The sequence below is a fragment of the Trichomycterus rosablanca genome, chromosome 1 (genome assembly GCF_030014385.1).
Source record: "Trichomycterus rosablanca isolate fTriRos1 chromosome 1, fTriRos1.hap1, whole genome shotgun sequence".
Classification (NCBI taxonomy): Eukaryota; Metazoa; Chordata; class Actinopteri; order Siluriformes; family Trichomycteridae; genus Trichomycterus; species Trichomycterus rosablanca.
The window spans coordinates 76,269,080-76,293,604 of NC_085988.1; the positions used below are offsets into that span (position 1 = coordinate 76,269,080).

General features: G+C 40.0%; 1 protein-coding gene across 2 annotated transcripts in view; it reads left to right on the top strand.

Annotated features, from left to right (window-relative positions):
- kiaa0930 overlaps positions 1 to 22,153 on the top strand; it is a 64,301-nt gene extending 42,148 nt beyond the window's left edge. Inside the window, exons 1-9 of one of the 2 annotated variants that reach the window (XM_062996444.1) lie at positions 8,612 to 8,654; positions 10,287 to 10,391; positions 10,593 to 10,670; positions 11,247 to 11,348; positions 12,467 to 12,607; positions 12,705 to 12,893; positions 16,822 to 16,981; positions 18,717 to 18,872; positions 21,187 to 22,153. In XM_062996444.1, coding sequence (XP_062852514.1) covers positions 8,613 to 8,654; positions 10,287 to 10,391; positions 10,593 to 10,670; positions 11,247 to 11,348; positions 12,467 to 12,607; positions 12,705 to 12,893; positions 16,822 to 16,981; positions 18,717 to 18,872; positions 21,187 to 21,227 — 1,014 coding nt within the window. In that variant the 5' untranslated portion in view covers position 8,612 and the 3' untranslated portion in view covers positions 21,228 to 22,153. Of the gene's footprint in view, positions 1 to 8,611; positions 8,655 to 10,286; positions 10,392 to 10,592; positions 10,671 to 11,246; positions 11,349 to 12,466; positions 12,608 to 12,704; positions 12,894 to 16,821; positions 16,982 to 18,716; positions 18,873 to 21,186 lie in introns of those variants that run through there. The other variant, XM_062996445.1, reaches the window with a different exon arrangement.
- The last annotated feature ends 2,372 nt before the right edge of the window (positions 22,154 to 24,525 follow it).

Genomic DNA, 24,525 nt, shown 5'->3' on the forward strand with positions numbered 1-24,525 from the left:
TGAGAAAGGTGGGGTCTGGCCAAAGCCAATATAGGATTAGATTATAGATAGCAGTTCCAAAAAAATGAAAAGTAAGGGTTTAGAAATCAATATAATGTCATTTCACATGGCATGACCTCCTAATTTCTTGTTAGTATATATCAGGGGTGTCAAATATATTTTTACTGAGGGCCACATCTGCATTATGGTTGTCCTCAGGGTAATTTGTAACATATTTACATTTACATCTTTGGCATTTAGCAGACGCCTTTATCCAAAGCGACTTACAGTACTGTGACAGCATACAGTTTAAGCAACTGAGGGTTAAGGGCCTTGCTCAAGTGATCGACTACAGTTGGTCAATTCTGTGTGCCAATATAAATAGGGCTAGTTTGATTGGTCTGATTAGATTAAGCCACAAGCATTAAAATGGGTAAGTCAGTGGTGCTTTGTAAAGAAAGTGGATCATAGATTTTTAGGTCAGGAATCTTACTGGGAGCAATTCTAAACTTCTAAGCAGTTTAAGGTTCCAGGATTATCATCTGACACAGGTAATGATTTACAGACTGGTCTTAGACCAGACCTCCACCTGCCCCTTCTGTTGATCAAGAACACATCCTCTATGCATGCCAAGTGTCATTCACATATAAAGCCAATTTAAAGTAGCAAATACACTTCCTGACTGAGTGTGTTGTTTTCTGCATCCACAGAACTGGTTGGTAGTTTTCCAAACTCAGTTACCCGAGACATGTTTTTACCTGCTTTACACTTCGAGATCTCGGATATTTTGACTAATCAATTGCTATTTGAATTGCCGTAGGATTGCTAGGACCGCCTAATAGTGCGAATTAACCAATTAACATGAGGCACCTGAATTCTTTGTGAATAAAAAAATTTAAATCACTAAACACAAACCTTAAATGTTGAATTTTACAGCAAATTGCATATTTCTGGGTCCATGACGGGATTCTTATGGTTATGAAATAAATAGGGCCTTGCTTTTGATGCCCTGTCCAAAGTGTACACCCTTCCTGATTACAGTGTGCAAAGGTGGCACTGGAACCACTGGAACCCTAATATACAAATATCTACAATAAAATACATGCCAAAAGATGAACACCACCAGAACTAAATTCTACAGTACAACTACAGTGAAATCGCTACCTCGATTCCCCCCAAATACTTTTAAAAGCACTAGGACTTAAAAACGTCATATAAGATATGAAGAATCAATTAAGCTCTGCACCCTCACAGTCACGCAAACAACACCCTAATTGACTAGGTGCAACACAAGCTAAAATTAAATGGTGATGTAAATATACAGTGTATCACAAAAGTGAGTACACCCCTCACATTTCTGCAAATATTTCATTATATCTTTTCATGGGACAACACTATAGACATGAAACTTGGATATAACTTAGAGTAGTCAGTGTACAGCTTGTATAGCAGTGTAGATTTACTGTCTTCTGAAAATAACTCAACACACAGCCATTAATGTCTAAATGGCTGGCAACATAAGTGAGTACACCCCACAGTAAACATGTCCAAATTGTGCCCAAATGTGTCGTTGTCCCTCCCTGGTGTCATGTGTCAAGGTCCCAGGTGTAAATGGGGAGCAGGGCTGTTAAATTTGGTGTTGTGGGTACAATTCTCTCATACTGGCCACTGGATATTCAACATGGCACCTCATGGCAAAGAACTCTCTGAGGATGTAAGAAATAGAATTGTTGCTCTCCACAAAGATGGCCTGGGCTATAAGAAGATTGCTAACACCCTGAAACTGAGCTACAGCATGGTGACCAAGGTCATACAGCGGTTTTCCAGGACAGGTTCCACTCGGAACAGGCTTCGCCAGGGTCGACCAAAGAAGTTGAGTCCACGTGTTCGGCGTCATATCCAGAGGTTGGCTTTAAAAAATAGACACATGAGTGCTGCCAGCATTGCTGCAGAGGTTGAAGACGTGGGAGGTCAGCCTGTCAGTGCTCAGACCATACGCCGCACACTGCATCAACTCGGTCTGCATGGTCGTCATCCCAGAAGGAAGCTGACGCACAAGAAAGCCCGCAAACAGTTTGCTGAAGACAAGCAGTCCAAGAACATGGATTACTGGAATGCCCTGTGGTCTGACGAGACCAAGATAAACTTGTTTGGCTCAGATGGTGTCCAGCATGTGTGGCGGCGCCCTGGTGAGAAGTACCAAGACAACTGTATCTTGCCTACAGTCAAGCATGGTGGTGGTAGCATCATGGTCTTGGGCTGCATGAGTGTTGCTGGCACTGGGGAGCTGCAGTTCATTGAGGGAAACATGAATTCCAACATGTACTGTGACATTCTGAAACAGAGCATGATCCCCTCCCTTCGAAAACTGGGCCTCATGGCAGTTTTCCAACAGGATAACGACCCCAAACACAACCTCCAAGATGACAACTGCCTTGCTGAGGAAGCTGAAGGTAAAGGTGATGGACTAAACCCAATTGAGCACCTGTGGCGCATCCTCAAGTGGAAGGTGGAGGAGTTCAAGGTGTCTAACATCCACCAGCTCCGTGATGTCATCATGGAGGAGTGGAAGAGGAGTAGCAACCTGTGCAGCTCTGGTGAATTCCATGCCCAGGAGGGTTAAGGCAGTGCTGGATAATAATGGTGGTCACACAAAATATTGACACTTTGGGCACAATTTGGACATGTTCACTGTGGGGTGTACTCACTTATGTTGCCAGCCATTTAGACATTAATGGCTGTGTGTTGAGTTATTTTCAGAAGACAGTAAATCTACACTGCTATACAAGTTGTACACTGACTACTCTAAGTTATATCCAAGTTTTATTTCTATAGTGTTGTCCCATGAAAAGATATAATGAAATATTTGCAGAAATGTGAGGGGTGTACTCACTTTTGTGATACACTGTATAAACATGGTTTGAATAGTGCAGAACAGTGTAACCAGTATCACAGTAGAGAACAAATAATAATAATTATTGCACAAATTGTATTGATTTATGTACAGAATGTAAAGAGATCTGTGCTTTTAAAAGCAGCTTGGGTAGGGTGGGGTACAAAACAGTTGTGTGTGTGTGTGTGGGGGGGGGGGGGGGGGGGTCATAGAGGCTACAGTTCTGGGGAAGAAGCTGTTCCTCAGTCTGCTTGTGTGTGTCTTTATGGTCCTGTATCTTTTGGCTGATGGGAGGGGGACACAACAGTCTGTGACCTTGGTGGGTTGACTCTTTGATGATGTTTCCTAGCCCTCTTATGTAGGCGGCTAGCATAAACTGTGTCCAGATTTGGGAGCTTGGTACCCACAATAATAAAAAACAGGGTTTTAGCAGATTGAATCCTTGGACTGTTGTCTGCCTAAACAAGACTGGTAATGTTTACTGTGGAAGCACGTCTGTAGGTCACTCTGGATAAGAGTGTCTGCTAAATGCCGAAATTGTAAATGCAAATGTGAATGTACCCTTGCCCAGTGTTCTGTTTTGTTAATAATGTGATTCCAGTCAGGGACAGGGAGCAGCTCTGACATTTGGTTGGTCTAAAATGCCAACTTCTCAGTGTAGCACACTCATTTATTACACCTTGTTAAGGGCAAAGCGGTCTAGTGAAAGCTGGTACAAGTCTGCATTGATTGTCCCAATTCTCTCAGAGTGCCATGTCGTAATATAAATTATTAACATTTATGTCAATTAGCAGACGTTTTCATTCAAACCGACTTATGCCTAGTTCATGGTACACGATTTTTGCCCTGATTTTCGTTCGCCCACAGGTCACCACTAGATGTGGCTGTCGGACGCAACTCGGAGTTCACTCGGTGCTAGGAAATCAGCTCTTGATCGCTATGTGTGAACTGTTCAATGACTCAATCTGAGCGGCTCACTGTTAGCTCACAGACTCAAGAAAAATATCTAGCATGTTAAATATCTGGATCTGTCGGCGACTCAGAATCATGTAGTGTAAAAGCTGTTGCGATCAGGTTGCAAAATATAGAAAGAGAGAAAATAGCTAACAGAGGAGACTGGACAGAGAAAATGACAAAGTTTGAGATCATTTTAAGCTGGAAAAACAAAAACTACAAGTACAACATCCACACCATCAGAGCATCTTGTCGATACGCTGACTTTTCTTCATTGTAACCACCACAGGCTTTTTTGAAGACTTAAGCAAACACACAAGTACACTCACACAAACACCAAATCTACCTAATCTAGGAGAAACAATCCTGACAGAACCTCCTACAAATGCCACAAATCCTCCCAACACAATATTAAAGGTTGATGTTGTGTGAGAGCTGTAGCTGAAACTTTTAGTTCTGAAAGTTGCACAAATTAGAGTTTTATGTTTATGTATTATTGTTTATTATTATTTATGCTTTAGTTTTAGGTTGCCTGTATACATTTTAAAAGTAATTTGATTAATTTTTTATGTATTTGTTTTTTCATTTCAAAAGTGTTTTCTTTAAACTGTACTGTATGCAAGGAATAAAAATGTACAGTTTGTTTTAAGAGACATGTCTTATTTAATCTGTATTTATTTTTGCTCTTTATTAAAGCAAAGAAATTTAAGAAATAATCAATAGAATACTCGATTACAAAAATAATCGATAGTTTCAGCCCTAATCAGAATACATCGGCACACACAAGCTTTACAGTATTTGTGACTTCCACTCCAAATCATAATTCCAACACTGCATTGCAAAAAATATTTATTTGACTTCCAACTCTCTCTGCAGAACAGACAATCCCTGCTGGGCACATAGCCAAACCCACCCCTTCACCCAGATTCATTTATTTTTCCTACTTGCTTTTACGCTACACATCAGCGCTCAAACAATCATGATCGCTCGCTTCTTGCTGACGTGCATTTTTGGACGTGGTATCACTAAACCCCGAGTCACTTCTCGCATGTGTTTTCATGACAAAATGTAGTTTGGGAGACCGGACAGATGGATGGATGGATGGATGGATGGATGGATGGATGGATGGATACATTATTTATTCTGAAGGAAATTATTGGTCTCCAGTAGCTGAACAAGAACAAAAGAAAAAAGAGGAACTAATACAAATGTACAATGTGCATGTATACAATATATCGCTGATCAGTCGTGTAGTGTGAAAACCACAAGGACTGAAAAGACTCCCAATTACAAGAGATTGTGTAGTGTGAACTGTACAGCGATCTGAACACCTCGAAAGTCGTGTAGTGTGAACTTGGCATAACTTGCTTTACAGTCAGTACAGTGATAAGTGATGGTGCTTGATGTGGTAATATTCTGATTGCTAGCCCAGAACCTCAACAATTTTTGGTCTAGTTTCCCTTTTTTTTAATCATTTATTTCCAGCCAGCTGGACTTGGTCTGATGTGATTGATCTGATGCACGTTGCAGAGACACTATGAAGGCCAGTGAAATGTCAGCAGAGGCTCTAGCAGCAGCAGCCAATAACCGAAATAGTTTCATATGCTTTCCGCTCTGGTTGCCATGGAGGCTTTTTATTTTTTCAGAAGAGAAGTGGATCAGGGCATGAATACAAAATGTAATATTTGGTCCAAGAAATTCCTTTGAGCTTTACTATGATAGGACAAACAGTAGGCTGACACTGATATGGCTTTATTACTTTTGTATGCGCTTTTCTATGAACATGTGCAGAAGTCCCATGTGAATCTCTGCATTCATTGGCTTTCCGAATCTGCCTTTGGTTATTTGTGCTCATTTAACAAGACGGGCATTTGTGAGGTCTGGCATTATAGTTTACTTGATGAGAAGGCCTGGCCTGAAATCAACATTCACTTTCATTCCAAATATGCTAATTGGGGTTGAGGTCAGGGCTCTGTGCAAGCTACCTGAGTCACTTTATGTCAAACTAATTTAACTCTGTTTTTAAAGACCTTGCTTTGTGCATAGGGACAATGTTGCCACAAAGTTTACAACAAATCATTTATTTTATATACTTAGTTTATGAAATAGGAGGTATTTAAAACACTTGATGTAAATAATGAGAAGTGTTCACATATTTTCGTTTATTTAACTGTCTACAAAGAGAAAAAAATGTCTGTTATGACGTATATTCATATGAACTGAACATTGCTGCACACGTAACTCTTGAATCATTCATCAGTGATTGCATGTACATTTTTGCAGCATATATTAATTATTTATTCGGTTTTGATGATTCAATCCAGACTTCAGATCAATCCTGCTTTTATGTGCAGAGAGTGCACCAGCCTGTAATATTGTAATACTTATTAAAAATTGGTCACTTAGTCTGATGTTGCACTCTCAGTCTGTATTTTTATGTTTTATTTACCTGCATTATTGACTAATATTTACACCTGCATGTTTTAGTCCGGTTTAATTGGAATCAGGTTCATTTTACCCCTTGGTGTGATTTGTTTAGGTGAGTGTGATCACAGCAATCACACATACACTGATCAGCCATAACATTAAAACCACCTCCTTGTTTCTACACTCACTGTCCATTTTATCAGCTCCACTTACCATATAGAAGCACTTTGTAGTTCTACAATTACTGACTGTAGTCCTTCTGTTTCTCTACATACTTTTTTAGCCTGCTTTCACCCTGTTCTTCAATGGTCAGGACCCCCACAGGACCATCACAGAGTAGGTATAATTTAGGTGGTGGATGATACTCAGCACTGCAGTGACACTGACATGGTGGTGGTGTGTTAGTGTGTGTTGTGCTGGTATGAGTGGATCAGACACAGCAGCGCTGCTGGAGTTTTTAAATACCATGTCCTCACTGTCCACTCAATTAGACACTCCTACCTAGTTGGTCCACCTTGTAGATGTAAAGTCAGAGACGATCGCTCATCTATTGTTGCTGTCATCTTCTAGACCTTCATCAGTGGTCACAGGATGCTGCCCACGGGGCGCTGTTGGCTGGATATATTTTTGGTTGGTAGACTATTTTCAGTCCAGCAGGGACAGTGAGGTGTTTAAAAACTCCATCAGCGCTGCTGTGTCTTATCCACTTACTTAACCACCACCATGTCAGTGTCACTGCAGTGCTAAGAATGACCCACCACCCAAATAATACCTGCTCTGTGGTGGTCCTGGGAGAGTCCTGACCATTAAAGAACAGCATAAATGGGGGCTAACAAAGCATGCAGAGAAACAGATGGACTACAGTCAGTAATTGTAGAACTACAAAGTGCTCTTATATGATAAGTGGAGCTGATAAAATGGACAATGTGTGTAGAAACAAGGAGGTGGTTTTAATGTTAATGCTGATTGAAGTGCCAACAGAAACAAACACACCAAGACACTTGACAGGAGGTGGTCCCGGTCTGGTCCCAAACAAACTATGGAGTGGTTCATTTTTGGTGAGAAGGTGTTCTGACCTCTATCAGACCCAACTAGCATGTTGTTGTACATTCTCAATATGAGCTCAAATTATAAATACAAATAATCATCTAGAGATTAATAGAAGCTGGATGATGCAGATGTCCAGACTTAAAGCCATGATGTCTTGACACTAAGTGGGCTGTTCATTCACTTCCAGTGTGATCTAAAATTGCTTATTTACATTTTACATTTTCAGCATTTAGCAGACGCCTTTATCCAAAGCGACTTACAGTGCTATTACAATATACAATCTGAGCAATTGAGGGTTAAGGGCCTTGCTCAAGGGCCCAACAGCAGCATCCTGGCAGTGGTGGGGCTTGAACCAACGACTTTTAGATTAAAAGTCCAGTACCCTAACCACTAGGCTTCGACTTATCAGTGTTGTGAGGTTTAATCAACAGTTACAGGAAACATTATTGCTGCTAAAGAAACTTCTGTAAGTTATTAAAATACAATTGTGAAGTGTGGTATTAGTTCAGGCAGACTGTACTTGTTTGACTGTACTTGTCTGAGATAAAATCAGGTCAGCATAATTTTAAAGGAGACAACACAGTGGGGCAGGGTGTAACGCTGTCGACTCACTCAAAAAGGGTCTGGGTTTGATCTGTGTTGAGTTTGCATGTTCTCCCTATGTCTGCATGGGTTTCTTCCAAGTACGCCGGTTTCCTCCCACAAGTCTGAAGACATGCAGGCCAATTGGAGCCACTGCAAATTGTCCTATGAGTAAATGCGTATGTGTGTGCCTGCCCTGTAATAAACTTGCGACCTGGCTGGGGTGTATCATGCCTTTGCTCCAATCAGTCTGACCCACTGCATCCCTGACCAGGATGAAGCAGTGGTAAAACAGACAATGAATGAATGAATAATTCCAAAAGGTTCACAATGTATTAACTTAAACCGTGAGAGAACAATAAGCACATCCACACAACACCGCACTATTTATCTCATCTGTCTGGCCTTGACCAGCCATTAAGAGTAACGTTGGCCTTGGTGCCCCCTACCTCCACACCATGCGCCCCCGTTCACCTCTCTCTCATCACTATGACAACCTTCAGGTGCCCTGTGTGCATTAAGCCTTTTTCTTTGTATCCAGGGCTTTTGAGGTAATGCAGAAGATCAGAAATCAGCATCAGAGCGAGAACAAAGGCAGCTATCATTCACGATCAGCAATATAAAAACACACTCAGAGCCGGAAGGGGGGTGCTGGGGTGAGGGGGAGGATGAAGAGATCTGTATTATAGTCACAAAAGGACGGTGTGTCCTTTGAGTGATCAGACAGATGGCTCAAACCCAGTCAGGAAAGCTGTGTGTGCAGTGCAAGGTAAATTAAGTGAAGGCCTCATAAATAATACTTTATTTTCAGGTTGAGCATTCTGGCCTGTTTATGTTCATTAGAGCGCTCATGCCCAAATGAATTTACATCACACATATACTCGGGGAACAAAGACCTCCACAGAATACAGAGTATTTACTGAGTAAAACCCGAGCAAGCATACAGCACAATATAACTGTCACCTGGAATTGTCTGTTGTTATTGTTTAACAATGACCATAATAATCATTAATTACTATAGAAATAACAATCACATCGATTTATAATTATAATGAAATTAATAAAATTATGATCATAACAATTATTACAATCACATAGTTTTATTATAAAGGTAACAATAGCAATATTTTACAATTTCACATACAATAATAGCATTGTTTAATCATTGTTTAATGATACCATATCTAGCATGTATGAAAAAAATATAAATAGCAGGCACCCACATGGCACAGCTGGATATTATTTATTTTATTAACCTTTATTTAACCAGGGAAGTCACAGAGAGCGAACTGACACACGTCCCCTCCGATACGTAAGCAGTGGCCGACTGCATTTTTGTGCATTTTCTGTGCAGACACCATCAACCAGCCAGCAGAGGTCGTAATTGCCTCAGTTATGAGGTCCCTATACGGCTCCCTAACCCTGTATGAACAACAAGCCAATCGTTGTTCATATAGCCGCCCAGCCCAGCCGGATGGCAGAGCTGAGATTCGATACGATGTATTTGAAATCCCAGCTCTGGTGTGCTAGCGTATTTTACCGCTGTGCCACCTGAGCAGCTGAAATACTATTTTTAGTTAATCTAGTGTTGTGTTCCTGTATTTAGTCCAGCAACCCAATGTCTAGACCTAAACAGGGCTTGTAGAGTTACACACTGGACAGAGGTATTCAGAAACACTACTAACCTAAACTATATTAAATCACTTTCCTTTAAAGAATGTGTGTAGAGTAATATCAAATACAGATTATTTATCTGACTAGAAATGCATTTTATTTTATATTCTAACATTTATTTGAGTACTTGATGCTTGACTGAATAGTATATTTATAATTATATAAATTTTTTTCTTGAAGTTTACACCTTTTTTCAACATTTGCTCTGCCATTCTATAAAATACTATAAAACTTAAAATCTAAAAAAAGTTGTTTTTCTTTGGTGAACTATTATAAAATATAGCAGAATTACTGTAGAAATAACATTTAAAAAAAAGAACAATGTGGCAACCTTGGAGGTGTAAGCTGCACATGTAATCTTATTTATTTAAATCCCCCCTAAAAAGTTTAACTAATTATACACACACATGCATACGTTTATTATACTAGGCAGTTTTTCTCTCTACACCCAGGGGTTGTACAGTAGTCTCTAGAAGTTATAAAGAATCTCAAATATTTACCAAAAATGTGTATTTGAAAGATATTGCATGAAACATCTAACAATTTGCCAGTTGTAGTGGCTAGGTTGTTTAACCCCCATCTTAGACATTAGCCACTTATGACTGGCACCTGTGAAATCTGAACACCGGCTCTCCGGATCTCAGCTATAATGGCCCATCATACTTTACAGCTGCACTACCCAAGAACACTTACGTAATGAAGTAACAAATCTCCTTCTGATTTCTAGGTAGAGGTGGAGGTGTACCGAAGAGACTCCAAAAAGCTGCCTGGCCTGGGAGATCCTGATATAGACTGGGAGGAGAGTGTGTACCTGAACCTCATTTTACAAAAGGTGAGCTGAGGTGAATTATTGATTATCTGCTTAGTGCAGACTCAACAGAAATCCAGCATCCATTGCACCAGGTTAATATTGCAACTCTCTGCATCTCTTTTCTTACTCTGGGTGGAAGGTATCATCATCATTAAAAAATTAAAAACTACATGTTAAATGAAAAAAAAAAAAACGAATAATGTTTCACATCGTCTCTGTCAGCTGGACTACGTGGTCACGTGTGCAGTGTGCACCCGCACAGATGCTGGAGACATTCACATCCACAAAAAGAAAACACAGGTAATGAAATCTCATGTTCTTATTCCTTCACAAGGTTGATTGTTGATACTGTAATTTTCATCTTCGTGGCCTTGAAAGACACCTGCAGTTACCTCAGTAAATATTTTCTGATCTTGCTACATTGTGTACACTAAACAATAGTGCAGCTTGTTGGTGCAATAATTCATTCATTTATTTGAACTTCAGCCAGTATTGACAAATTTAGACTTCAGTACTAATGTGTAAACAGTCTGGCTCTGCAGACAAAACAATAAAGAATCTTTACTAACACATCATTCTGGTCAGTCAAACACAAGTTGGAGTGCCAGTCCTTCGAAGAGCATCTAATCACTTCATACACATTCATACATACAGTCAATTTACAGCCTTCTTCATGTTTTTGGAATGTAGGAGTATAAAAACACATATGAACAAAGAATGAAAGAAGGATCAACAAATCTAAAAGGTCACTAGAATTTATAAGGACATCAAATTGATTATTATTAAGAGAAATTACAAAAAAAGAGAATCGACAAGTAGCAGTGACTTAAAAATGCATGTGTTCTGTTTGCTGTAACTTTATCGCTCTTCAAACAGCAAGTGTTCGCCTCGCCCAGCAAGCACCCGATGGACAGCAAGGGAGAAGAATCCAAAATGAGCTACCCGAACATCTTCTTCATGATCGACAACTTTGAAGAGGTAATGTGAATACTTACAGCAGGTAATGTGGGTGCTGCACCGCTCCAGAGTTGGGCTGCTAAGATTCAAGGATCACTAAGTTTAGGTTTTCTCCAGGTACCCCGGTTTCCTTCCACTTCCAAATACATGCAAGTAGGTGAACTGACCAATCTAAATTGCCCCTGAGTGTGAGTGAGTGAATAGGTGAGTGTGAGATGCCCTGTAGTGTAGGGCAGTGGTAGCTCAGCAGTTAAGGTACTGAACTAGTACTGGAATAGTAAATCCAGCCCCACCATCACTATGCTGCCAATTCAAAGTGGGAATACTTTTGGGCAAACAATTGTGTTGCAATAATTTAGTCACAATAAACAACAGAAAACCATTGTAATCCCAAGTTCTCTTTGCTGGCTTCCTGCAGCTGCCTGATCTTGAGAAAGACAGGCATTACGGCTCTTTTCTGTACTTGCACCCAAGTGGTGGTACACTATATTGCCAAAAGTATTCGCTCGTCTGCCTTCACATGCATATGAACTTGAGTGACGTCCCATTCTTAATCCATAGGGTTTAATATGATGTCGGCCCACCCGTTGCAGCTATAACAGCTCCAACTCTTCTGGGAAGGCTTTCCACAAGGTTTAGGAGTGTGTTTATGGAATCTTCCAGAAGCACATTTGTGAGGTCAGACACTGATGTTGGACGAGAAGGCCTGGCTCACAGTCTCCGCTCTAATTCATCCCAAAGGTGTTCTATCGGGTTGCAGGCCAGTCAAGTTCTTCCACACCAAACTCGTTCATCCATGTTTTTATGGACCTTGCTTTGTGCACTGGTGCCTCTTTAGACTGAGCAATAACATGCACTTACTAACCTTCTATAGCATCTTATTTAAAAAATTGTTCTAACGCAGTTTTAGCAGATTCGTATCCTTGGACTGTTGTCTACTTAAACTACAGTAGGGAAATGTTCAGTATGGAAGCACTTCTGTAAGTCGTCCTGGATAAGAGTGTCTGCTAAATGCTGATAATATAAATGATCCTTGCAGGTGTTTACAAACTTTTGTCTTCAACAATATAATCAGTGGGTCCTTGTGTTGGTACACCTATTAAATTAATGCACTAATACCAAGTTTGTTGTGTGTTTAGGTGTTCAGTGATATGACTGTTGGTGAGGGTGAGATGGTGTGTGTGGAGCTGGTAGCTAGCGATAAAAGCACCACCTTCCAGGGAGTGATCTTCCAGGGCTCCATCCGTTATGAGGCCCTCAAGAAGGTCTATGATAATCGGGTACAGTTCACATTGACAAGTTCCTCTTAAAAATATCAAATTCATGAACCATGCTGGAATATATTCTAAAACATTGTTTTTTTGGTGACCGGGTTAGGTGAGTGTGGCTGCTAAGATGGCTCAGCGCATGTCGTTCGGATACTACAAGTACAACAACATGGAGTTTGTGCGAATGAAGGGTCCTCAGGGGAAAGGACATGCCGAGATGGCTGTAAGTCGAGTGCCAACTGGAGACACGTCACCCTGCGGTACCGAGGAGGAGCAGGTCTCACCTCTGCATGATAGGGTCAGTACAACAAAACACAACAAATGGACTCAGGTTTGTTTATGTACGTTTTTACTGAAAATATTTGCTTTAGACTTAAAGTCAATTGTTCAGCTGTTAAGCAGCAGGAACACCACCCCCCCTTCCATCTTCAACCAATATAGTCGTTTCCAATTCCCTACTGTAATTCCTCTGCCCGTCCTTGCTGGTACAGAGCACAGCTGCCCACCACTTCTTTTCACCCACAAGTGGTGGATTCTCACACAGAGCCATATCGTGTTCATTTTAGAAAGGCAGCTGTAGCCTAGTGGTTAAGGTACTGGACTAGTAATCAAAACGTTGCTGGTTCAAGCCCCATCACTGCATGGTTGTCACTGTTGGGCCTTTGAGCAAGGCCCTTAACCCTCCATTGCTTAGACTATATACTGTCATGGTATTGTACGTCGCTTTGGATAAAAGCGTCTGCCAAATGCCGAAAATGTAAATGTTCATAGACCAGTCTCGGGGATCCTTAACCACAGTGTCACCCTCAGACAAGGCTAGTTGTGTCTGTAGGATGACCAGCCAGGTGATTCAGAATAGACCACTAGGCCACCAAGGCACCCCCTTACTTATTTTTTCAAGAGGCATTATTGTGGGCAGCCTCAGTAATGTGTGTTTGGAGGGGAATTTGTGGTCTAGTGAACAGATAACATTTACTAGTTCATTCAGTTTTGCTGTAGTTCAGATGAGAAAAATAATTTTTAAAAAGTAGTAAGAATTACTTTAAAACTAAAAGTAAATTAAAAGTATTTTTTTTTTTTCAACGAAGTGGGGCTCGGTTTATGTGGTCTCATGCAGCAGTTTACAGATTAGATTGTAACAGATTATTAGTTACAATTGACCAAAATTAACCCCCCCAATCCATAGTCTTTTCATGAATTTGTATAAAGAAACATAACGACCCCAACTTTGCCTTTTAAAAGATGGGATATATTTTATTCAGCCATGATAATAGTTATAGCAGCTGAGATGGCGTTAAAAATCGAACAAACAAACAAAACCTATGATCCAAGAACAGAGTAAAGTTTAAAAAAAAAAAACCACATTTGTTTCTCATTTAAGTGTTAAGCATGGTGGCTTGGTGAGTAGCACTACTGTAGTACTGGAATAGTAAATCAAACCCCACCGTTTAGAATCCTAAGATTAGAATTAGAAAATTAGAAGATTAGAATGTAGCCTAGTGGTTAAAGTACTGGACTAGTAATCGAAAGGGGGTGGTACGATGGCTTTAAAAGAGATCCCATCTTTTAAAAGGCAAAGTGGGGGTCGATATGTTTTTTTATACGAATTCATAAAAAGACTTTATATGGATTAGGGTGTGTTCATTTAGGTCAATTGTAACCTTGCTAGCCTAGTGGTTAAAGTACTGGACTAGTAATCGAAAAGGGGCGGCACAGTGGCTAAGCGGGTAGCACTGTCACCTCACAGCATGAAGGTCCTGGGTTCGATTCCCAGGTGGAGCGGTCCAGGTTCCTTCTGTATGGAGTTTGCATGTTCTTCCTGTGTCTGTTGTGGGTTTTCTCTGGGAGCTCTGTTTTCCTCCCACAGTTCAAAGACTTGAAAAACTTGAACTGATGAATTGTGTGTAACCAGTAACTATCTGCCCTGTCATGAATGTAACCAAAGTGTAAAACATGAAGAATCCTAATAAACAATAAATAAATAAATAAATCATTTAGGTGAGCTGACTTTATGCCATTATAGATGAGCTTTTCAACAGTTTTTGCAATTTAAATATGCTTTTGGTTACATTCATGACAGGAACGGTAGTTACTCATTACACAAGATTCATCAGTTCACAAGGTTATATCAAACACAGTCATGGACAATTTAGTGTCTCCAATTCACCTCACTTGCATGTCTTTGGACTGTGGGAGGAAACCGGAGCACCCGGAGGAAACCCACGCAGACACGGGGAGAACATGCAGACTCCACACTGAAAGGACCCGGGCCGCCCGGGGATCGAACCCAGGACCTTCTTGCTGTGAGGCGACAGTGCTACCCATTTAGCCACCGTGCCGCCCAAAATACCCATTGTTTCATTATGCAAATGACAATAAGATCTACACTCACCAGTACCAATACACTGACCATCCCACTACCTTATAATTCTAATTCTGTGGCTGAATTCAAAGTGTGATTCTACTCGACATGTAGTCTTTACATGCATATGATATTTTAATGAGTTCTGTTCACTTTCTGTGACAGAATGATTGGAACTCATATTGTAAGATTTCTGGAAATCTTTCATATTTCCTCTATATGCCACGTCTTAATGACACCTCATACAGTGAAAATTGCACACTGTAAGTGCTTGAATATCTTTTTATATCTACATTTATGGCATTTGGCAGATGCTTTTTATGCAAAGTGACTGACAATTGTAACTGAACACAATGCAGCTATTTAGGGTTAAGATTCTTGCTTAAGGGCCCAAGAGTGGCAACTTGCTGCGATGGGGCTTGAGCCACTGAACTACCACTACCACTAGAGTTCTTGTACTTTGTATGCATCAATTAGCTTTATTTTTAGATTCTCAGTCCACTGCATAGGGGAGTCCATGGTTGTTGAGTGTAAGCAGGGTCAAGGTTTGTCAAGAATATTGTACTCTATTTAAGCTCTTACCTACCAAACGAGTCTTGATGAGGTAAAAAAAACAAAGTGTGCATTAACATGCACAAATCTGCGCATAACAGATTTTGTTTTCATAGTAATAGTTTGCAACTGAGTTTTTTGCACTTAAACAGAAAAAGTCATGTGGCCAGGGGTCCAAAAACCTTTGCATACGACTGTACAGTGGACCCTTGACTTATGAATTTAATTGGTTCCGAAGGGCTGTTCTTAAGTCAAAATGTTCGTAAGTTAAACCTATTTTTCCCATAAGGAATAATGTAAATAGAATTAATTCGTGCCAGACCTCCCAAACCACCCCCTTACCTAACCCTTCTAATGTCTTAAATGGTCTTTTTTGTTGTAAATACAAGTATATTTTCCCTTAAACCTTAAATTATAGAATAGACATTCCTGTAATAAACAAGACACAGTAGTAGTACTGTACTGTACATAAAAAAAAACACACATCACATTTCAGTACAGTACATGTGCTGTACCATACACCATAATACATTTTTTTCTTTTTTTCAATAGTAATAGATTTTTTCATTTTCTCACCTCTGTGCTTTCTCTGCACCTTCTTTGGGGCCATTATCATATTGAATTTTACAAAATATAAAGAAAACACCGGAAAAACACCGTCCGCTGTCCGAATGTTCGCTCACTATATGTGTATATATATATATATATATATATATATATATATATATTTTTTTTTTTTAGAGAGACAAATTATCGGAGTCAACTTGTTCGTGACGTCACGTGTTTCGTTTGCGTGCGAATTTCGGTTCGTAATCCGAAATTTGTTCCTACGTTAAGTTGAAAAAAATTGCTTGCGACCCAAAATGTTTGTATGGTAAACGGTTCGTAAGTCAGAGGTCTACCATATACAGATTCAAATAACTACAGCAAATCCTAGGTTGTATAATAGTGCAAATTAACCAGTAAACATGAGGCACTTGAACATGAGGGCTATGTAAATGAAAAATGTTAAATCGCTAAATATAAACCTTAAATTTTCACAGCAAATTGCATATTACACAGGAACTGGCTCATTTTGTGGTCCGTGACACGATTTTCACAGGCGTGAATTAGGTAGGGCCTTATTCATATTCATAATAGACCACTAGGCCACCAAGGCACCCCATTACTTTTTTTTAAGAAGCAGTAATGTGACTTTGGAGGAAAATTTGTGGTTGTGTTGTAGTTAAGATACAAAATTCATGAAAAATATTAAGAATTACTTAATACTGTATATATGCACTCATTTATTTGACTGCTTTCTCTCGTGCAGGTAACGTCATTCAGTACTCCTCCAACCCCAGAGAGAAACAGGCCGTCCTTTTTCTCTCCCTCTCTGCGCCGCAAAGTGCCCCGAAACCGCATTGCGGAGATGAAGAAATCCCATTCAGCCAACGACAGTGAGGAGTTCTTCAGGGATGAGGATGAGGAAGGTGAGACAGAATGTGATCTTTAAACACACTGGAGTTCTTTCACACTAGCATTTGCAAACTGATCCACCAAAAAACACTGAAATCAACAGGTGACAGGTGAGTTTCCCATTATCATGGGCTTGGATGCTGCCTGTGGCTAAAAGCTTGACAGATGTTTATGTTGATCACATGGACAACTTTTGTATAACTACCTTGTTTTTTGTCTGGTTTTTGGTGATTTTTGAATCCAAGTTAACTTTTAGCATCCAGTTATGCCTAGTTCATACTACACAATTTCGACTGGTCAACACTAGATTTGCCGGATCGGGAGCAACTCGGCCTTTGCTCGGCGTTCGAAACTCACTATATGTGAACTACTCAACAACTCGATCCAAGCGGCTCGCAAAGCGAGATTTCTAGCTCGTCAAATATCTGAATCTGAGTTGCCCGACTGGCAATGAGTGCTATGTCGAACAGCCAATGAGAACGCAAGATACAGGGTGAGGGGAAACGCAGGGTAAGAGTTGTAAAAAGGTGGGACAGGGGCATAATATAGTTTATATCAGAATATATCGGCACACACTCATGTTTTACAGTATTTCTGACCTTATCGTTCTCTACAAAACATAACACCAACGTTGCATTGCAAAAAATATTTATTAACCTCCAACTCACTATAGAACAATCCCTGCTGTTCGCGTAGCCAAATCCACTCAGATTCATTTATTTTTCCTCTTTGATTTTACGCTGCACATCAGCGCACAAACTTTGTTCGCTCGTTACTTGTTGACGTGCATTTTTGGATGTGGTATCATTAAACGTTTCATCACTTCTCGCATTTGTTTTCGTGACAATACGTCGTTTGGGAGACCAGAGAAGCTCACCTACGATTCCAGTTGTTGACAGATCGTGTAGTGTGAAACTCCCTATCACCGATCAGTCGTGTAGTGTGAAATACACACCGACTTAAAAAGACTCCTGATTACAAGAGATCCAGTTGTGTCGTGTGAACTGTACAGCGACCTGATGACTTAGAAAGTCGTGTAGTGTAAACTTGGCATTACAGTTTGGATTCTTTTCCTGAACCTGGCAAGAACCTGTTTTATGTACTTTGTCATTGGTGCTGTGTTCAAACCTAATTATATGGGCGCAGAGAATTCACAAGTTATAGTCAATCACTAACTACATTAATAATTAATTCATTAATTTTATTTTCTGTATGTCTGTTTTAGCCCAGTAGATTCTTTAAAAAATCCACAATAGCTTATAAACAAACTCTTGGGGGCGGCACGGTGGCTTGGTGGGTAGCACTGTCACCTCACAGCAAGAATGTCCTGGGTCCTTTCTGTGTGGAGTTTGCATGTTCTCCTTGTGTCTGTGCGGATTTCCTCTGGGAGCTCCAGTTTCCTCCCACAGTCCAAAGACATGCAAGTGAAGTGAATTGGAGATACTTAATTGTCCATGACTGTGTTTGACATTAAAGACTTGAACTGACCAGTAACTACCTGTCCTGTCATGAACGTAACCAAAGTGTGTAAAACATGACATTAAAATCCTAATAAATAAATATAAACAAACTTAAAATTATTTTTGAACAAACTGTTACAATTATTTAGTCACAAACAAAGAACAGTTGCAGAAATCCTTAAAATCTCTGGAATATACCTCCATACACCAGGTTAACATAACTAAACAGATGATCATTTGTATTATCATACTGATAACATGGGTGTCATGTCTGTTTGTGTGTGTACAGACCTGTGTAATACGACGAACCTGCGCTCGCGCTCTCTCTCGGGGACAGGACGCTCACTGGTGGGTTCCTGGCTCAAGCTAAACAAGACAGATGATTACTTCCTGCTCTACTCACATCTCACCTATGTTACACTTCCTCTGCACCGGATAACCACAGGTACAACTCAACCCAGGCTGCACTTTTATATACATCGTTTTTACATGAAATATGTTGATTCTGCATCGTGATGATTTACCTGACTGACCTGAAGTAAAAACTTACCAAACATGTGTAAGCTACATGGAATATTAATTATTTCTACAGCTGTTCTTTTCTGTGACTGAATAATTGAGACATTTACTTCAGTGTCCAAAAACATTTACAAATTCAAGTTCTTCTTTATGACCTTGGAAAAGAACCAGTAACATACAACATTCTACTTTACTAGAATCAGTCAAGCTAGCCTTTTTTTATAGGGGAACAGAGAAATCACCCACTCTAGTCGATCATATTCAACAAAAGATAGTTAAATAATGCCAATAATTCTGTCAAATAATAAATTAAGTTGCTGTATGTCATGTATTGTCCCATTTCTAGAAAACCCAAAATCAAATTATTAACAAATTTATTAAAGTTTTTGTTTTTATTTTATTAAAGTGTTTGTTCTAATCTAAAAGTAACAGCTGCAGAAATCATGATAACCCTAAACTGCTTGGACAGACATGTCTATTACAGGCGCATGTAACTTTTTCTTCACATGACATTTATCCCAGGCACACACTTTTGTAAATGTACAACCCAAATTCTGAAAAAAATGGGACAGTAGAAAAAGAATAAATAAAATCAGAAAGCAAATGATTTGCAAATTATTTTTGCACTTGTATACTTGTATTTAAAAACAGTACAAATACAATATAATTATTCTTTCATTTTATTTTCATTAACCGCTTTATCCTAATCAGGGTTGTGGTACATAGACACCCGGCTGGCTGACAGCACCGCTTATTTATTCCTTTAACAATAAATTTAACATCTGTGCTGTTTTAAAAAAAAAACCACTCGGCTACGTAAACTACGAGTGACCACCATAAGCCCAACATTTAAAATGTCTCTGATCATGACATGCACAAGCATTACAAAATTGGTGTTGTCATGAACATTTTTAAAGGGTTTTGCTAATGTTTTACCTGATTGTTTATTGCACTCTTTGTGTAGTAGTTGTACGAAAGTTCATTGGTTTTACCTGAAAACGTGCAACCGTGACGTCACTTGGCTTTGCCATATTTAAAGCTCGATAGGAGACCAAACAGGTGCTATGGAAGTGCTCTGAAAAGTTTACAGCTTGTGATCCCACTGTGCATAGCCTATGTAATACAGCCTATTTGTCTTTGAACACTGCCTTTGAATATCAGTATACAGCTACAGTATGTTATGGCAACAATGTCCATCCTTCAAATAACACTGTAACAAAGGGGCAATTTAATAAGGAACCTCTCTCTGCCCTTGTGTTCTCTTATTGGAATACAACATTCCAATGATTGCCACCTCAACCAGTGTTTACTTTGGAGAGTATAATAGGGTGGCCACATTCATAGTCACAAAGAGGAGGACATTACACCCCCAAAAAGGAGGATGTCATACCAGGAACAGGGGGACATGATACTGCAACACACAGAATGAAACCATAACCCATATAACAGAGTTTTTGACCAATTTAAGCAAGAATTCTTTAACAAATTACTGTTTTACTCACCAAATTTTGGCATTTTCACAGTGTTCCTGAGCATGAGAGCTGACTAATTGACTCAAGTAGAGGTGTATGCAGAACAGAGCGAGCGGGCGAAATTCAACCACCCAATCACAGACCCAATCACAGACTAGCATTTAGAGGGCGGACTGTGGCGAATCGTGGCTCGCCCACCACTGGCCAATTGCAGAAGGTCCACCCACGATAGGTACACCCACGATTGACATGTACCTGAGCCGGTGACAGATAATATTGATCAAAAAAGTTTTTAAGTGTCCGTCCTAGCGTTGCATGGGCGGAGGACTGGCAGCTGAAAAACCGGACTGTCCGACCTAAAGCCGGACGACTGGCCACCCTAGGGTATAATCCCCCGCCGCTTCAGTAGTCTTAAATTGTGTTTTAGATGCAGCAACATACTGTATTAACACTAATTTTCTGAAGTATTTCTGTTCTGTCCCAACATTTTTGGAATAAGGTTTGTAATTAGCAGATTCATTTTTACAGGGTACAGTAAATTACATTAATTAATTCATTTATCCATAATTAAAACCAATTCGTTATGACCATGCTGTGGTGTGACTAGCAGAAATAACTCACACTTAGGTGCACAAGTGCATGTGTTTGGGTGTTGAAAAAGTACCTTATAGAACATGCTAAACTCTTCTAACAAACAGTGACTCAAAACAGAACTTGTCTACCTGTATACATGAAATATAATGTATTTAACATTAATGTTTTGAACAGATATCCTGGAGGTGAGACAGAAACCCATCCTGATGATATAGCCGTTCCTGGCCTCCCCTAAACACGTGACTAAGTGCCTCTTCACATCAGGCCCCTGAGACAACAGCGCCATCTAGCGTCAAAACTCGGAACCAAAAACACCAATAAAGAAAAAGCGAGAACAAACAAGAGACCTTGAGACTTTTCAAAACCAGCCAATCAAGAAGTGCCTCTTCCACCTGTTCTTCTGTGAGTGTCTGGCTGTATGTGGACACTGAGCGTGTGAACACTGTCCGAAACGTCTCGTCCATCCGATCGGCTCAGGAACGGAAGGCAGGACTGGCTAACGTCTCCGCCTGCGAGTGAAAAGGACAACATATCAAAGAATAATAACAGTAAAGAATGTGTGTATGTGTGTGTGTGTGTGTGTGTGTGTGTGTGTGTGTGTTTGTTGTAAATACACTGCTGCTTAATAGAATACTCAGTGAATTTACCAACACGACCCTCTTCTCAGCCTTGTGTACAGAGACCCCACTGGGTCTGGCAGTGTTGTCTATTTGTGCATAGTGCTTTTTTCCAAAGGCAGCCAATCCCCCCCCTCGCCCCTCCTCAATCCTTAGGCCTTAAAACTTCCTGAACAGATAACGTGGCGTCGAGTTGACTTGTTTTATGGCCTACTTACTGCTTCACACACTCGGAGTCTGGACTTGGAAATGCTGGACGTGTCTTAAGTTCACACATTAGAAAGAAAGCTGCACAAGTAGAATTTTCAGTTTTTCTTAAAAAGACGTGATATCTTCATTTATTCGTGTGTTTGAGATCTTTGTAATCTTTTTGATTAATATTTATAACTGGCTGTTGGTGGTGAGATGAGTTCAACTGACAGAAAATCCACTGACTATGTCTTCAAGATTAAAAAAGAATGTATTTCAGAGGAAAACAGCTGACATGTTGGATTATTGTTGAATTAAAGAGTTAAGGAAGCTTTTTCCAGTTGAATTGTTTGTCTGCCACTAATGTAATAACTGCAATGTAATAATCCTTCATTCCCTTACATTTAATTTACTAGTCTGCACATCTAGATTTCTCAGCTTTAATGCACACATCGTCATTCCTAAACTGTGTTTACCACCTTTTTGCCTGTAAAAAGTGTGTAAACAGAATCCCACGAGTTTCTATAAGTTGCTGTAATCAGCAGTTTGGTATTACAGATTTGTAGTCCCCTTTTTCTCCCTTTTAGTGCGTCCAATTGCCCGATTGCATCATGCTTCCTCCTCTCCACCAATGCCGATCCCTGCTCTGTTTGAGGAGAACAAAGCCAACCCACGCCCCCTCCGACACGTGGGCAGCATGCCATATGCATCTTATCACCTTCACTTTGACGAGTGCAGTGCAGCTCAGCACTGTGTACAGAGACACACACCCTGAGAGCACTCTTTTCCCATCTCTGTGCAGGTGCCATCAATCAGCCGGCAGAGGTCATAAGAGAGAGAGACCCCATCTGGCCTAATCCTGCCCATATCTGAACAACAGGCCAATCGTTGTTCACGTGGCCGCTCAGCCTAGCCGGCAGGCAGAGCTGAGATTCGATACGATGTATTCGGCTTGCAATCAAGCTTGGTTGTTGCTTTAAATAAACAATGTATTTAGCCTATTTTCTAGCTAGATTAGCTACTACCTAAAAATAAGCTAAACAAAGTTTATGCTAGTTTGCTTCCTGGCAAGAAAACATGATTACTGATTTCATTAATTTGTGTTAGCTTGATAGCAAGTTAAATTAATCCTTTATTTACAAAGTAAACGTGTTTCTCCAAGCTCAGCTAGCTGGCTAGTTAATGTTGTTACTGTTTTTTAACACAAAATAATGCTTTGTCTAATGCTAGCAAGCTGCTAATAAGCCTAGCCACTTGTTTTCTGGGTAAATGTGAATTCATTGGTCAAAATAAATAAATTTTCTCCCCAGATGGCCGCTCAGGTGGCGCAGCAGTAAAAACCCACGCTGGAACCAGAGCTGGGATCTCGAATACATCGTATCGATTATTTACGTTTACTTTGTAAATAAAGGATTCATTTAACTTGCTGTCAAGCTAACACAAATTAAAAAAATCAGTAATCATGTTTTCTTGCCAGGAAGTAAACTAGCATAGATTTTGTTGAGCTTATTTTTAAGTAGTAGCCAATCTAGCTAGCAAATGGGCTAAGTACATTGTTTATTTAAAGCAATAACCAAGCTTGTTTGCAAGCTAGCATTGAGCTATATGAATGTTATACTCTTTAAACCAGCAGTCAACTTCAATAACAATGTGTCCAAAATTCTGTAAATAAAACTGCGCTGAGTGAAATTGCACAGCCATTTTGTTTTCATAAGAGATGACATTAATATAAACTACTTTACTGTGTACATTCAGCTAATAGTCAAGCTAGCTAACATTAAGCTACGTGTATTAAAAATTTCATTAAAAGTAGTATTGAAGTCACATGTACGGAAACCCTAAGAAGACTACGCTCCCACCTACCTTTATTACATACACTGATCAGCCATAACATTAAAACCACCTCCTTGTTTCTACACTCACTGTCTATTTTATCAGCTCCACTTACCATATAGAAGCACTTTGTAGTTCTACAATTACTGACTGTAGTCCATCTATTTCTCTGCATGCTTTGTTAGTCCCCTTTCATGCTGTTCTTCAACGGTCAGGACCACCACAGAGTAGGTATTATTTGAGTGGTGGATCATTCAGAGCACTGCAGTGACACTGACATGGTGGTGGTGTGTTAGTGTGTGTTGTGCTGAGGGTCGTGTTGGTAAAATACTCAGTGAATTTACCAACACGACCCTCTTCTCAGCCTTGTGTACAGAGACCCCACTGGGTCTGGCAGTGTTGTCTATTTGTGCATAGTGCTTTTTTCCCAAAGGCAGCCAATCCCCCCCCTCATCCCTCGCCCCTCCTCAATCCTTAGGCCTTAAAACTTCCTGAACAGATAACGTGGCGTCGAGTTGATTTGTTTTATGGCCTACTTACTGCTTCACACACTCGGAGTCTGGACTTGGAAATGCTGGACGTGTCTTAAGTTCACACATTAGAAAGAAAGCTGCACAAGTAGAATTTTCAGTTTTTCTTAAAAAGACGTGATATCTTCATTTATTCGTGTGTTTGAGATATTTGTAATCTTTGTGATTAATATTTATAACTGGCTGTTGGTGGTGAGATGAGTTCAACTGACAGAAAATCCACTGACTTTGTCTTCAAGATTAAAAAAGAATGTATTTCAGAGGAAAACAGCTGACATGTTGGATTATTGTTGAATTAAAGAGTTAAGGAAGCTTTTTCCAGTTGAATTGTTTGTCTGCCACTA